We start from the raw sequence: 15561 nt of genomic DNA on the forward strand, positions 1-15561 counted from the left end.
GCTTTCCTGGGCCCACACAGCCAGTTAGTGACAGAGCCTTGAGTCAGAGCCAGGCCTGACTCACCCTCCATTTCTGCCCCTCTACACCCGCTCCCCGCACACAAAAGTGGAGTTTCACTGAAACACCCCGATACCCCCACACACACCCCCACACAGAAGTGGAGTTCCACTGAAACAGCCTTCCTTGCTGTGCCTTCTGAGCTGGCAGCCCGGTTCCCCTGCTCATGTATTATTCAGCTCCTGAGACCCAGGCAGCTCGCTACGCTGACCAAAGCCCAGCACCTGCTCTGCCCATTCCCCTCCTCCCTTGCCCAGGACCTAGAGGGTCCAAGGTTCTCCAAGATGACTTGGTGGGCTTTGACCATCCCACCCTACGCCCCACTTGTGGCCCAGTTGCAGGTGTGCTGGTGATTTAGGACAGGTGGCATCCCATCTCTGTGGCTCAATGTCTTCGTCTGTGAAGCCGAAGTGACCCAAAGGCTCTCTTCAGGGGCTTGAGCCAGCTGTGGTCCAGGGAGGACCTGACCAGGACCAGCACTGATGTTCCCATGACGACTCCAAGGCCAGAATGTCCCACCCAGCACAGGCCTCACAGGCAGGCTTCCCCATCCCGGTAAACAACACCCACACACTTTCCGCCACTGCCCTAGGGTGAAACCCAAGGCGGCTCTAGAGGAGATGAATTATGGATCCACCCTCCCGGAGTCTGGCCCGGCCCCCCCCCACGCCACCCGGGGCGAGTCCAGTCTGCTTCCGGCCTAAGGAGGCCGCGTGTCCAGCCGCAGGCAGGAGACAGAGCAGGTCCCCGGGTCTCCAAGTCCCTGAGCCGGTGACACTGGCCCCAGGCCCAGCAGGGAGCAGGCAGCCACCATGGTGGAGGAAGATGAGAAGAAAGCCAAGAAAGGGAAGAAGGCGCCAGAGCCGGAGAAACACACAAGGAGCCTGAAGGGGACGTCGCGGCTGTTCATGGGCATCCGCAATCACACACCCAAGATCTCCAAGAAGGACAAGTTCCACAGAGTCTCGGCCTTTTTCGGGGCCTCCACACCGGCCCCAAGAAGAGCAAGCGCAAGAAGGCCCGCACCGTGCTCAAGTCCAGGTCGAAACTCATGACGCAGATGCACATGGGCAAGAAGGAGCGGGCAACGAAGGGCAAGAAGCCGTCCTTCATGGTGATCCGCTTCCCCGGCCGCCAGTGGCTACCGCCGCCTGCAGCCGTGCGCCCGGTCACTCAGCAAGGCGTCCACCGCCATCAACTGGCTCACAAAGAAGTTCCTCATCAAGCAGGCCGAGGAGTTGGGCAGCGAGCAGGCCTCGATGGATACCTGGCTGCAGAGCTCGGGCTCCCGCGTGGGCTCCCGCAAGCTGCCCTTCCCGTCGGGTGCCGAGATCCTGCGGCCTGGGGCCGGCTCCGGAGGTTCCCCCGCAGCCGCAGCGTCTAGGCGTTTGCGAGCCCCTGGGCTTCCGGCCTTTCAAGGACGAGGCTCCGTTCCATCACTCAGGCTCCCGCAAGTGGCTGTAGGGGCTCGAGGGCTTCCAGGACCTGAGTGAGTATTATGACTGCCTCCGCGCCTGCTACGACCTGCAGTCGCTCCACCGCTATGAGGAGCAGGAGCCCTACGTGGCGGGCCTCGGCCCCTACAGCCCGGCCTGGCCACCCTACGGTGACCACTACTGTGGCTACCCGCCCGAGGACCCCTACGACTACTACCACCCGGACTATTACGGTGGCCCCTTTGATCCGGGGCACACCTATGGCTACAGCCACGACTACGACGATTTCGAACCCCCGTATGCGCCCCCATCGGGGTACTAGTCTCCTTACAGCTACCACGATGAGTACGAGGGCGAGGCGCACCCACAGGGCTACTACCTGGATCCCTACGCGCCCTGCCCGCCCTATGACCTCCCGTACCACACTCGCTACGACGTATTTTACTTTAATCCCTACGGGGTCCCCTACACCGTCCCCTATGCAGAAGGTGTCTATGGCGGTGGGGACGAGGCCATCTACCCCCCTCAGGTGCCCTATTGTTACCCGGAGGAGTCGGCCTCGACCCTTCTGTACCCCTGGGTACCACCGCCCATCCCGTCGCCCCACAACCTGTATGCCCAACCCATGGATGGCATTGCCGAGCTGGAGGAGCCCGAGGACGCGGGCGGGGAGCTTCAGGGCACCTCCTTCCGCCTGCGCAGCGCCGCCTTCTTCGAGCAGCAAGGCACGGACGAGCCCGCCAGGTCCAAGCTGTGTCTCATCCGCAAGTTCCGCCTCTTCCCGCGGCCCCAGGTGAAGCTGTTTGGGAAGGAGAAGCCGGAGGTGCCCCTGCCACTCTCTCTAGACACTCCGCTGCCCGTGGGAGATGCAGACCAAGAGGAAGATGAGGAAGAGCTGCCCCCAGTGCCCGCCGTGCCCTATGGCCACCCTTTCTGGGGCTTCCTCACGCCACGCCAGCGCAACCTCCAGCGTGCAAAGCTGTCGGTCTTCAGCGTCCTCAGCGTCCACCGAGGCCTGGGCTTCGGCCCCGAGTTGACCGCCCCGCGCCTCGGCCGCCACCTCGCTGGCGCGGTTCCTCAAGAAGAGGCAGTCGGAGAAGAAGCCCATCCCGCGGCTCAGGGGCAGCCGGAAGGCCCAGGCCGGCGACCCCGCGGTCAGGGAGGCGGCCTACAGACGCTTCGGCTGCAAGCTGGCTGTCATGGACCCGGAGCGGCCCAGCACACGTATTGTGCTGATGAGAGCCCAGCCGCGCGCTCCCAGCGGCAACGACACGCGCCGCCCGCCGGTCACCGCGCCCACGCCCTCGTCCAGGACCCTCTCCCACTGGAGCTCCCACTCCCGGGCCCCCGCCCGCGCCGCCCCTCTCCCCGGTGCTCTCCCGCCTGCCCCGGCCGGCCTCGTCCTAAGGCTCCCTCCGCAGCCACCTGCCGCCCTGGGCCGCCCCAGCGCTTGTGCCCCCTCCGCCGCAGGCCAGCTGGTGGGCGTTCCTGGAGCCCCCTGCCGTGAGCCCGGAAGTACCCCCTCCCCGACCTACTGGCCTTCCCCGGGCCCCAGTGCTCCTTCTGAGGCTCCTACCGGCAAGGGGCGGCCTTCGGCTTCCGGGTGGCCTCCACAGGGGCGTCGCGGGGGCGTGGTCCCCGCTGGCCTCGCCCCAGCCCTCGCTGAGGAGCCTGCCGGGCCCGGCTACGGCTCGCCCTTGGCACCTCCGTCGCCTCAGCTGTCCATGCACGCGGGTCCCTACCAGCTGCCCTTCCCGCCCCCGGCCCGCCGCCCCCACTCGCTGCGGGAGCCCCCAGCCCCACGCCGAGCCTCCGGGCGCCTGGGCCCACCCGGCTCGCTCAGGTCGCCCTCACCGCCGCTACTGCTAGGCCACAGCCAGCGGCGCCGCTCCCTCAACCTGCCCTCGGGCCTCCCGCACGCATGGGGGCGCCTCAGCGAGCCGCCCACTGGAGCTGTGAAGCTGCGACTGCGCCGGCCCTTCCACCAACCGCCGGGGCCGGGGCCTGGCAGGCGCCCCTGGAGCAACGGGAGAGCCCGGGAGAATCCAAGAACTCAGAGACGCCCTGGACCGTGCCCCCGCTGGCCCCCAACGCCCACCATCCCCCTTGCCCGGAGGTGCAGGCATCCGCGAGGCTTTTCCAGACCACCCCCTGTGCTGGAAAACCCCTTTCTCCAGCATGTGAGCCCTGTGCCGTCCCCCACTCTCCAGCTGATGGACTCAGCTGCTGATATGACCAGGGTCTTCCTGGACAGACACCATGACCCAGGGCCTGGACAGCTCACCAAATCTGCTGGCCCAAGTCCTGAGAAGCCTGAAGAAGAGACCACCCTGGGGAACCCCAGCTGCCAGCAGAGACCAAGCCTCCAACCCCAACACCTCCCAAGAAGTCCTCCCAAAGCAAGACACTAAGGCCCAGCCTCTCATACCCACTGGCTGAGTGTGACCAGACCAGGGCCACATGGCCATCATGGCACCACTGCGGGACACTGCCCCAAGCCCCAGGCCCCTTGGTGCCCATCAGTGCCCCAGAGCCTTTGCCCAAGGGGGGTGAGCACCGCCAGGCAGGCCCTGGGCATTTTGCTGTGGTCATGCCTCGTGTGCAGAAGCTGAGCTTGCAATCCTGATCAAGTCTAAATCTCTCAGGTTCCAGAAGAATACAGGGAAGCCCAGAGTCAGGAGTACTTTGCCCAAAGTCGCTCAGGGTTGTCTGTCTCCATCTCATCAATGATGAGTCAGGCATGGGGGCGGGGGTGGGGCAGGTAGGACTTCTGCCCATCAGCAAATCCTTTTCACCTGCAGCAAAACCTCACTGGGTGGGTTTTTCCACCCAGTCAAGCCGGCTCCCCCTTTCAATGTGACCGTGACCTTCTCAGGACAGTATAATATCTCCTGGCACTCGGAGTATGAAGGCCCTGACTTCATGCTGAAGGGCAAGCTTCAGTATGAGCTGCAGTACAGGAACCGCGGAGACCCCTGGGCTGTGGTGAGGAATGTGGGGATCAGTGCAGCTAAGTGGGTGAAGGGGAGGGGAGAGAAGGGAGTGCAAGGGCATCTGTGTGGGAGAGATGTGTGAGCATCGTCATCCATGGCCAAGAACAGAGAACAAGGGTGCGAGCGCTCCCTTACAGCGGGCCACCCTCCCTCTCCTCACTTCTCCCCAAGGTAGGAGACCTCTGAATAATCTGTCCTCTCCATGCCTGTCCCCTCCACTGTCAGCATTCCAAAGAGACTGTCCCTTCCCCAGGCTTTACCCCAGGTCTAGTGTAGTCACAATAGAAGACATTTCAGGAACGCGGCCATCTGGAAGCTTCCCACTTGCTTAGAATGGCCATAGTTGGAGAGTTCCAGAAGTATCAGTGATTAAGAAGGTCCAGCCTGGTGCGGTGACTCACACCTGTAATCCCAGCACTTTGGGAGGCCAAGGCGGGTGGATTTCGTGAGGTCACGCGTTTGAGACCAGCCTGGACAACATGGTGAAACTGTTTCTACTAGAAGTACAAAAAGTAGCTGGGCATGGTGACATGAACCTGTAATCCCAGCTACTCTGGAGGCTTAGGCAGGAGAATTGCTTCAATCCAGGAGGCAGATGTTGCAGTGAGCTGGGATTGTGCCACTGCACTCTAGCCTGGGCAACAGAGCAAGACTCGATCTCAAAAACAGAAAAAAAAGTCCAGTGTTAGGGGGCCCATTGTTTCAAACATGAAGGCTTTGAGAGGTGTCCTTCCAGCCCACTATTTAGCACAGTCACAAGTGGGACCCTGCTCTAAAAAATAAAAATAGTAATAATGATAGAACCATCACAGATGAAGAGTTCTAGAATTGCCCATCCTTTAGAATGGTCCCAGCTGAAGATGTCCATGAGTACCATACTTTAGAAAGTTCCCAGTGGAAGATTTCCAGAGGTATCTATTGCTAAGATGTCTGTAAAGACTTCTAGAAATGCCCACTGTTGGGAATGTCAGTATGTCAACTCTTGGAATTTTCAACAGTTGAAGACATTCTCAATTGATGTATTGAGACTTATTCCAAGCATCAGTTGAGAATGTCTTCAACTGTTGAAGGATTCCAAAAGTATGCATTGCCTGGGATACTGCCAGACCATTGCCACTCCTGAGATATGCCCAGTCCTGCAGGGAGAGTTCACTGCCAGGACCGTCAATGGGTGAACTGGAGTCAAAGAGAAATCAAACAGAACATCCTATCACAGGCAAGGGCCAGGCAGTGCTGGTGAGTCTGTGCTGCCCAAGCCTGAGTCCAGCTACTCAGGCATAAGCCTGATTCTTGTGGGAAAAGAAGAGATGCACAGCCCCTCTGATGGAGGCTGGGAAAGAGGTGGCTCAGCTGGAGGCAGGGGCTGGCCTGGTTGCACCCTGACCTGGTGCGTCCTTTCCTTGTACTGGCAGAGTCCAAGGAGAAGGCTGATCTCAGTGGACTCAAGAAGTGTCTCCCTCCTCCCCTTGGAGTTCTGCAAAGACTCAAGCTATGAGCTGCAGGTGTGAGCAGGGCCCATGCCTGGCTCCTCCTACCAGGGGACCTGAAGCAAGTGGAGTGACCCGGTCATCTTTCAGACCCAGTCAGAGGGTAGGTGTGAAGCTGGGATGGACACCCCACTCCTGGTACCAAATCTTGTCCTGGTCTAGCCGCCCTAAGCCCTGAGCTTTCTGGCACAGCTCAGAGGTATTCAGTTCTTCATCCCCAGATGTAGCCCTTCAGTGCCATTTCTAGAGCCCCTGCTGACCAGGCTCTGTGCTGGATGCCAGCTGCTGCTGCTTCTGTTAGGCATTTGATACCCCTAATTCTGAAGTGGGAATCAGCCCCATCTTTCAGATGAGATAACTGAGGCTCAGAGAAATAAAGTTACTTGTCTGGGATGAGCAATGAGAACAAGATTTGAACCACCTCACTTCAAGACACTAGCAGTAGCAGCCTCTCCCACCCCTTTCCACTCTACCCCAGACCCATTTCCCACCATGCTCACCCCACATGGCCTCTGGTCGAGTTGGTGCCATTTAACCCTTTGCTTCCTTCCCAGAGTTAAAGGAAGGCTGGAACCCTCACCTGCTGCTTCTCCTCCTGTTTGTCATAGTCTTCATTCCTGCCCTCTGGGGCCTGAAGACCCACCCAGCATGGAGGCGAGGCCATGAGAAAGGCAGGGAGGTGGTCGGGCTGGGCTGCTGCCCCTCTATGGTACACCTAGGGTTGGAGAACCTGCCTGTCATCATGACCACAATGACGGTGATGGGATAATAACCAGCTCACAGCCACTGCATGCTGGACACCGTGCAGGGCACTCACTTCACTCCCATGGCAGCCCTATGAGCTTGAGATACTGCGTTGCCCCTATTTTACAAATGGGGAAACGGAGGCATGGAGAGGTCAAGAAATTTGCCCAAAGTCACACAGCTCCGAGGTGGAGAAATTGGGATTGAAACCCTGGGTCCTTAAACAGGGATCTCAGCTGTGATCCTGTCCACTGAATTTTAAGCTTTAAGGCCCGAGGGGGCATCAGGGGCCACCAGATGGTTGTGAAGAGGTAGGTGCAATACTCCACACCTCTGAAATGGCCTCTCTGTGCACTCCTGGTTGCAGATAAAGAAGTTGTGGCTCAGAAGGGGCAGCATTTGCCCAGCACAGCACAGGCAGCCAAGAATGTAACCTCAATACCCCTTCAGGAGCCTGCAAGGGAGACTCGCTGCTCCCAGATGGGAGAACCAAGCCCTTTCACTGCTTCTTCTGGGACACCCCAACCCCCACCATGAAGCAAGAGGATGTGTGTGGTGGGCCAACCCAGAGGTGCCAAGCAATCTTCTGAGGTCCCACAGCAGTTCTGGCCAGATTCAGGCCTGTTACCTGAAGTCCCGCATTTATCCCCCATGGAAAGACAGCCTGATCACCTGATGATTATGCAATGGTTCTGATTGGCATCGAGCATTTTGGCAAAGGTGAGATTTGCAATTGCAGAGAGGTGCCTGGGAGACAGGTTATTAGAGCCAGCCTCTGCCTCTAAGCTCCCAAAGCTCCCAGGGATTGGGCGGGGAGCATCCGTATCCAGCCAAATAGCCAATCTTGCCCACCCCTCACCCTGTTGGGGGAATGCTCCCACCCCATCCTGGTCTGAACCACAGTGGCCTCCAATCCGTGGCTGTGGCCCCACCTGGGGAGAGACTGTCAGATTGAGTAAGTGGGCTGCCTTTCCCCATTATCCCTGACTCATGGCTGAGATGCAGCCAAGGTTCAGGCTCCCAGAGCAGGGGAAAGAGGGGCCCAAGAGACCCCAGGGCAGGTCTCCCCCAGACACTCACAGGGGATTCTTTCCCAGGGCCCACACATTGCACTGCTGCACCTGCTGCAGCCCATAGGTTCTCAACATTTGGTATGGGTTCACCGACACTAGGATGCTCCCGATGTATGCCTGCTGGGCAGACGGTGGCCTCAGCACTATGGCTCCTCACAGCCCTCTGTGTCCCTCCCTTCCCTACACTGGGAGCCTGGCTCCCTGTTTCCATCCAGACAGATATCTGGCTACCTGGACTTGGGATTCCCACCTAGAGCCCTTTTCCAGCTTGCTGGGCTATCTGCTCTAACAGTGGAATCTCAGGCACTGCACCAGGCTGAGCTGGGAGGAGTCTGGGGTGAGCAAAACCCCACAGCCATGATCCTACTTCTTTTGTTCATAGTTGGGTCCAGGCTCCAGGAACTTTTGCTTCCGGTTGACGGCAAAACTCCACTACCTGGAGTGGGCAGTTGGGGGGCTGAGGGGATCTTTCTGTGGCCAGAGCCCTTCTGAGTGTCCCTGTCTTCCACCCTGTGACTGTGGGCCTCTGTTCTGTCATTCTCAGGTCAGAGGCTCCCTTCCACCCCTCTGGCTGTCCCCACTCTGGGATCCAGGTCTATGGATTCTAGGACTCTGGAAGTTCTATCTGTCAGGTCCCAGGTGGTGGAAGTGTCACATATTTCTGGATTCCGTCTCCAGCTTTCTGCCTCTGGCATCCACCATTCTAAGACTGTGTTTTAAGACTTCAGATTTTAGTTCCAGGCTCTGACATTCTATGCTGAATTGACAAAACTCAAGAGTTCAAACCAGAGGCCCCAGGGGCTAGGGTCCAAAAAGAAATCTGTGCATCCCACCCGGCCCCAGGAGGCAGCTGCCTTCCTGACCCAGGCCCAGGGCAGGGGAGCCCCAGGCCCTATGTAGATGAGGTTCTGTTCAAATCTAATCTTGAGGTTGGACAGCACGGTGGTTTCCTGGAGGTCTCTGGAAGGGCACAGAAAGAAACGGTCAGTGCCCCCAGGGCTGGTCCTGGTATGGGTCTCCCTCCCCGCCTCAGTGCAGTGCCGTGATCAGATAGGCCTGAGTTCAAGTCCTATTTCTGACACCAACCAGCCAGGAGACCTTGGGCAAATTACTTCACCGCTCTGTGCCTGTTTCTTCAACTGTCTGACAGGTGTGATAATCATTTCTTCATCTGTCTAACAGGTATCATAATCAACAGGTATGATACTCCAGTGGGGGGCTGTGGGACACACATAGTCACAGTGATTGGATAATGATGCTGACCTATACACCCTCATGTTTTGAGCACCTACAATGTGCCAGCCTCCTCACAGCAACCACCCCACTCCCATCTTATGGATGAGAAACTGAGATGCAGAGAAGCAAATTGATTTCTCCAAGGTCCACCAGCTGGTGAGTGGTGGGGCTGGGATTTGAACCAAAGTCCATCTAACTCACAAAGCACACCACGTTTAGTCTTTGTGACACTTCACGACTGAGGCTCTGAAAATGTCCTGGGAGGTGAGAGGCAGGTGTAGGACGAGCTGCTCTGGCTGGGAGGGTGGGAACCCTATGGTGACCTCTTGCTGACCGTGCCGGCCCTGCCCACTCACTCCAGCTGTGTCGTGTCCTCCACACCATCCTCCCTGTGCTGCTCGTGGAACCGCATGGATGGCAGGTTGCGGATGGAGTATATCTGTGAGAGAGAGAGGCTGTGTCTGCAGGTTGCGGGGCAGCCCCCACCCCAGTTGGCACCGGCTCGGTCATACCTGGGGCCCACCACCATTGTTTGGGAGGAAACCCCAAGGTCAGGTGAGTCCTGCAGGTGTGTCCTTGCTACAGAATGCTGTGGCCCCTGGAACCTGCATGCGACCCTCATATATGAGACACATGCATGCCCTCAGTGCCCAAGCAGGCGCTCCCATGAGCTCCCAAGGGTCCTGCCCCGGAGGGTGAGCAAAGGCATGTGCAGGTACATGGGTACACCTGCCAGCTCCCTCCCAACCGCAGCTCTCCCAGCACCAGCAGACCCCACGTGTTGGCTTGTGTGACAACTCGATGGATGCTTGTCTCCTGGTGCATGGGGCCTCCAGGAGGGCAGAGATGGAGACTGTCTCAGCACCACACCCCCATGCTCATGCCGGGGAAAATGTGTGGACGCCTGCATATGGACCCACGCTCAATGGCATTTCTAGCTCATACAACTCCCAGACACACAGGTGTTCTTGTTGGCCTGCGGGCATGCATGCAGGTCCATAAGGCCCATCCGGGGACACACAGTGTGCAGGCACATGCTCTACCTGTCCACTTGGCACATACATCTGGGTGGACAGCTGGGTCCCCCCTACCCTGGAGGTCTGGAGAATGGAAGTCCTGATGCCACCTTTGGGCTGCAAGGTCTCCTCTGTGAACACACGTCTGGGCACATTGGCAGAGGGTGAGCAAACAACCCTGACCCCCCGGGATGCCACATCTGCTCAGATCTCATACACTTGCTTTCGTCATTTGGCTGTGGTTCACACTCACACACACTTGGGCACGCAGGCCTGAGCAGGATCCACATGATTGCAAGCACACACGTGTGCACCCTCAGCCTTTCCAATCCCAGCTGCACCCTGAGCAGGCGAGGAAAGAGGACACCAGGAGGGAGCCCTGCATGCCTATCGCTGGGCTGCTAAGTAGGGCACAGCGAGTATCAATCACCCTTTCGGCCCTGGCCTCTGGCCCACCCATCTGCCCACGTGCTTGCCAGCAGCCGCAGACCCTGAATAATTCAGCCACTCACGTATTCCAGGGTGAGGAGGGCCCAGGTATCCTTGCCCCTCACCCCTAGACACCCTGCGCCCAGCTCCCGCAATGCTGCAGCCCACATGGTATGGGGTACCCACCGCCGGGACCAGGGCCCCCCAGCAGCCAGGCTGCCCCAGTTGCCATTGTTGAGTCCTGCTGGCTGCCCCTCCCACCAGGCACCATCTGCAGAGGCTGAGAAGCACTCCCTGCCCCTGCTTGCCCCGCCCACCCCTGTGCATCCTGGTGGCCATGCCCTTCTGCCAAGGGCCACCCAGCGTCAGGCTCGAGTTCCGCCTTGAGTGTGGCAGCCAGGCGTGCGTACCCCTCAGAAGGGGCTGCCTGCCCTGCACCTGACATGGGGTTCCAGAAGGACTCCTGGCTCAGTTTTCTCTTTGGCAATGAGGAGACTGGAAGGTTGGACCCTGAGCCTCTCACACTAACCAATTCCAGAATCCTGCAGCCCAGGAGACTTCAAAGGGCAGCAAAAACCCTGAGGAAAGAGGAGGTTCTAATTTGGGGGAGGGTTAGTGGGAGGCAGGAGGAACAGCACAGACCTGGGTGTGCAGTGGGACAGGATGGACGTCCTGCAGTTTCACATCTGGCTTGGCCAGAATCTCTGAGGGGAAGTTAGGGGCCTGACTTGTCACCCAGATTGGATCGGGGAGGGCTGCCCAGGGCCTACAGATGAACAAAGATGCTTCCCCAGAGTGACTTGGAAGCAGTTTCCCATGTCTCTGTCCTGTGCCTGCCTGTGCTGGGCATCCCCGTGTTCAATCCTCCAGAGGTCTGGGAGGCCCAGGCTGTTCTTCCCAACTTCTAGACCCAGAGACTGAGGCCCCTGCAGGCAGCAGCTCTCCAAGGTTGCTGCACAGGGCTCCTCAGGCTGTTTCCCTTTCCCTGTTTCCTAGGCCAGAACCCACAAACCCTCCCTGAAATCTGTGCCCCCATACCTTGCTCTGCCAGCTTCGGGGGCTGACTTCCTCCCAGGGCCTGCTGAGGGACTGCTCTTTCCAGCGAGTTGGGCCTGCAACCCTGAAGCCTCAAGTGCAGCCAGCCCGGGAACCCAAGCTGAGAGCCTGGAGTCTCCGGACCCTGGCCACACCTACCTTCAGTCCTGCCATCTGGGCCCTGGAGCCACCTGCCTGTCCCTCAGCAGGCCCTGGGAGGAAGTCAGCCCCCGAAGCTGGCAGAGCAAGGTATGGGGGCACAGATTTCAGGGAGGGTTTGTGGGTTCTGGCCTAGGAAACAGGGAAAGGGAAACAGCCTGAGGAGCCCTGTGCAGCAACCTTGGAGAGCTGCTGCCTGCAGGGGCCTCAGTCTCTGGGTCTAGAAGTTGGGAAGAACAGCCTGGGCCTCCCAGACCTCTGGAGGATTGAACACGGGGATGCCCAGCACAGGCAGGCACAGGACAGAGACATGGGAAACTGCTTCCAAGTCACTCTGGGGAAGCATCTTTGTTCATCTGTAGGCCCTGGGCAGCCCTCCCCGATCCAATCTGGGTGACAAGTCAGGCCCCTAACTTCCCCTCAGAGATTCTGGCCAAGCCAGATGTGAAACTGCAGGACGTCCATCCTGTCCCACTGCACACCCAGGTCTGTGCTGTTCCTCCTGCCTCCCACTAACCCTCCCCCAAATTAGAACCTCCTCTTTCCTCAGGGTTTTTGCTGCCCTTTGAAGTCTCCTGGGCTGCAGGATTCTGGAATTGGTTAGTGTGAGAGGCTCAGGGTCCAACCTTCCAGTCTCCTCATTGCCAAAGAGAAAACTGAGCCAGGAGTCCTTCTGGAACCCCATGTCAGGTGCAGGGCAGGCAGCCCCTTCTGAGGGGTACGCACGCCTGGCTGCCACACTCAAGGCGGAACTCGAGCCTGACGCTGGGTGGCCCTTGGCAGAAGGGCATGGCCACCAGGATGCACAGGGGTGGGCGGGGCAAGCAGGGGCAGGGAGTGCTTCTCAGCCTCTGCAGATGGTGCCTGGTGGGAGGGGCAGCCAGCAGGACTCAACAATGGCAACTGGGGCAGCCTGGCTGCTGGGGGGCCCTGGTCCCGGCGGTGGGTACCCCATACCATGTGGGCTGCAGCATTGCGGGAGCTGGGCGCAGGGTGTCTAGGGGTGAGGGGCAAGGATACCTGGGCCCTCCTCACCCTGGAATACGTGAGTGGCTGAATTATTCAGGGTCTGCGGCTGCTGGCAAGCACGTGGGCAGATGGGTGGGCCAGAGGCCAGGGCCGAAAGGGTGATTGATACTCGCTGTGCCCTACTTAGCAGCCCAGCGATAGGCATGCAGGGCTCCCTCCTGGTGTCCTCTTTCCTCGCCTGCTCAGGGTGCAGCTGGGATTGGAAAGGCTGAGGGTGCACACGTGTGTGCTTGCAATCATGTGGATCCTGCTCAGGCCTGCGTGCCCAAGTGTGTGTGAGTGTGAACCACAGCCAAATGACGAAAGCAAGTGTATGAGATCTGAGCAGATGTGGCATCCCGGGGGGTCAGGGTTGTTTGCTCACCCTCTGCCAATGTGCCCAGACGTGTGTTCACAGAGGAGACCTTGCAGCCCAAAGGTGGCATCAGGACTTCCATTCTCCAGACCTCCAGGGTAGGGGGGACCCAGCTGTCCACCCAGATGTATGTGCCAAGTGGACAGGTAGAGCATGTGCCTGCACACTGTGTGTCCCCGGATGGGCCTTATGGACCTGCATGCATGCCCGCAGGCCAACAAGAACACCTGTGTGTCTGGGAGTTGTATGAGCTAGAAATGCCATTGAGCGTGGGTCCATATGCAGGCGTCCACACATTTTCCCCGGCATGAGCATGGGGGTGTGGTGCTGAGACAGTCTCCATCTCTGCCCTCCTGGAGGCCCCATGCACCAGGAGACAAGCATCCATCGAGTTGTCACACAAGCCAACACGTGGGGTCTGCTGGTGCTGGGAGAGCTGCGGTTGGGAGGGAGCTGGCAGGTGTACCCATGTACCTGCACATGCCTTTGCTCACCCTCCGGGGCAGGACCCTTGGGAGCTCATGGGAGCGCCTGCTTGGGCACTGAGGGCATGCATGTGTCTCATATATGAGGGTCGCATGCAGGTTCCAGGGGCCACAGCATTCTGTAGCAAGGACACACCTGCAGGACTCACCTGACCTTGGGGTTTCCTCCCAAACAATGGTGGTGGGCCCCAGGTATGACCGAGCCGGTGCCAACTGGGGTGGGGGCTGCCCCGCAACCTGCAGACACAGCCTCTCTCTCTCACAGATATACTCCATCCGCAACCTGCCATCCATGCGGTTCCACGAGCAGCACAGGGAGGATGGTGTGGAGGACACGACACAGCTGGAGTGAGTGGGCAGGGCCGGCACGGTCAGCAAGAGGTCACCATAGGGTTCCCACCCTCCCAGCCAGAGCAGCTCGTCCTACACCTGCCTCTCACCTCCCAGGACATTTTCAGAGCCTCAGTCGTGAAGTGTCACAAAGACTAAACGTGGTGTGCTTTGTGAGTTAGATGGACTTTGGTTCAAATCCCAGCCCCACCACTCACCAGCTGGTGGACCTTGGAGAAATCAATTTGCTTCTCTGCATCTCAGTTTCTCATCCATAAGATGGGAGTGGGGTGGTTGCTGTGAGGAGGCTGGCACATTGTAGGTGCTCAAAACATGAGGGTGTATAGGTCAGCATCATTATCCAATCACTGTGACTATGTGTGTCCCACAGCCCCCCACTGGAGTATCATACCTGTTGATTATGATACCTGTTAGACAGATGAAGAAATGATTATCACACCTGTCAGACAGTTGAAGAAACAGGCACAGAGCGGTGAAGTAATTTGCCCAAGGTCTCCTGGCTGGTTGGTGTCAGAAATAGGACTTGAACTCAGGCCTATCTGATCACGGCACTGCACTGAGGCGGGGAGGGAGACCCATACCAGGACCAGCCCTGGGGGCACTGACCGTTTCTTTCTGTGCCCTTCCAGAGACCTCCAGGAAACCACCGTGCTGTCCAACCTCAAGATTAGATTTGAACAGAACCTCATCTACATAGGGCCTGGGGCTCCCCTGCCCTGGGCCTGGGTCAGGAAGGCAGCTGCCTCCTGGGGCCGGGTGGGATGCACAGATTTCTTTTTGGACCCTAGCCCCTGGGGCCTCTGGTTTGAACTCTTGAGTTTTGTCAATTCAGCATAGAATGTCAGAGCCTGGAACTAAAATCTGAAGTCTTAAAACACAGTCTTAGAATGGTGGATGCCAGAGGCAGAAAGCTGGAGACGGAATCCAGAAATATGTGACACTTCCACCACCTGGGACCTGACAGATAGAACTTCCAGAGTCCTAGAATCCATAGACCTGGATCCCAGAGTGGGGACAGCCAGAGGGGTGGAAGAGGAACCTATTGAGCCTGAGAATGACAGAACAGAGGCCCACAGTCACAGGGTGGAAGACAGGGACACTCAGAGGGCTCTGGCCACAGAAAGATCCCCTCAGCCCCCCAACTGCCCACTCCCAGGTGGTTTCCATCAACCGGAAGCAAAACTAGGAGCCTGGACCCAACTATGAACAAAAGAAGTCAGATGGCTGTGGGGTTTTGCTCACCCCAGACTCCTCCCAGCTCAGCCTGGTGCAGTGCCTGAGATTCCACTGTTAGAGCAGATAGCCCAGCAAGCTGGAAAAGGGCTCTAGGTGGCCATGTCAAGTCCAGGTAGCCAGATATCTGTCTGGATGGAAACAGGGAGCCAGGCTCCCATGTAGGGAAGGGAGAACAGAGGGCTGTGAGGAGCCATAGTGCTGAGGCCACCGTCTGCACAGCAGGCATACATCGGGGAAGGCCTCAGTGTTCGGTGAACCCATACCAAATGTTGAGAACCTATGGGCTGCAGCAGGTGCAGCAGTGCAATGTGTGGGCCCTGGGAAAGAATCCCCTGTGAGTGTCTGGGGAGACCTGCCCTGGGGTCTCTTGGGCCCCTCTTCCCCTGCTCTGGGAGCCTGAACCTTGGCTGCATCTCAGCCATGAGTCAGGGATAATGGG

At 58.6% G+C, this 15561-nt stretch overlaps 1 protein-coding gene, 1 long non-coding RNA gene and 1 pseudogene across 3 annotated transcripts in view; 2 read left to right on the top strand and 1 right to left on the bottom strand.

Annotated features, from left to right (window-relative positions):
- Positions 1 to 11562, bottom strand: part of LOC144577858 (uncharacterized) — a 34749-nt gene extending 23187 nt beyond the window's left edge. The window contains exon 1 of the long non-coding RNA XR_013522622.1: positions 11511 to 11562. This is a non-coding gene — a long non-coding RNA (uncharacterized LOC144577858). The remainder of the gene's footprint in view (positions 1 to 11510) is intronic.
- LOC144577724 (unconventional myosin-XV pseudogene) lies at positions 1183 to 11561 on the top strand (annotated as a pseudogene). The gene is made up of 2 exons (XR_013522252.1): positions 1183 to 9582; positions 11469 to 11561. The product of XR_013522252.1 is annotated as an unconventional myosin-XV pseudogene (transcript).
- A 20-nt stretch (positions 11563 to 11582) lies between the features above and the next one.
- LOC144577856 (unconventional myosin-XV-like) lies at positions 11583 to 14913 on the top strand. Its single transcript, XM_078338589.1, has 3 exons — positions 11583 to 11756; positions 13801 to 13883; positions 14516 to 14913. Exons 2-3 carry the CDS (start codon positions 13828 to 13830, stop codon positions 14721 to 14723), a joined length of 264 nt encoding a protein of 87 aa, XP_078194715.1. The 5' UTR covers positions 11583 to 11756; positions 13801 to 13827; the 3' UTR covers positions 14724 to 14913.
- Positions 14914 to 15561: the final 648 nt, after the last annotated feature.

Source organism: Callithrix jacchus, chromosome 9 (assembly GCF_049354715.1).
Source record: "Callithrix jacchus isolate 240 chromosome 9, calJac240_pri, whole genome shotgun sequence".
Classification (NCBI taxonomy): Eukaryota; Metazoa; Chordata; class Mammalia; order Primates; family Cebidae; genus Callithrix; species Callithrix jacchus.

Coding starts and splice junctions, on each gene's coding strand:
- LOC144577856 (XM_078338589.1), top strand. CDS start 13,828: ATGCGGTTCCACGAGCAGCACAGGGAGGATGGTGTGGAGGACACGACA. Junction 13,884..14,515: donor GAGGACACGACACAGCTGGA/GTGAGTGGGCAG, acceptor GTGCCCTTCCAG/AGACCTCCAGGAAACCACCG.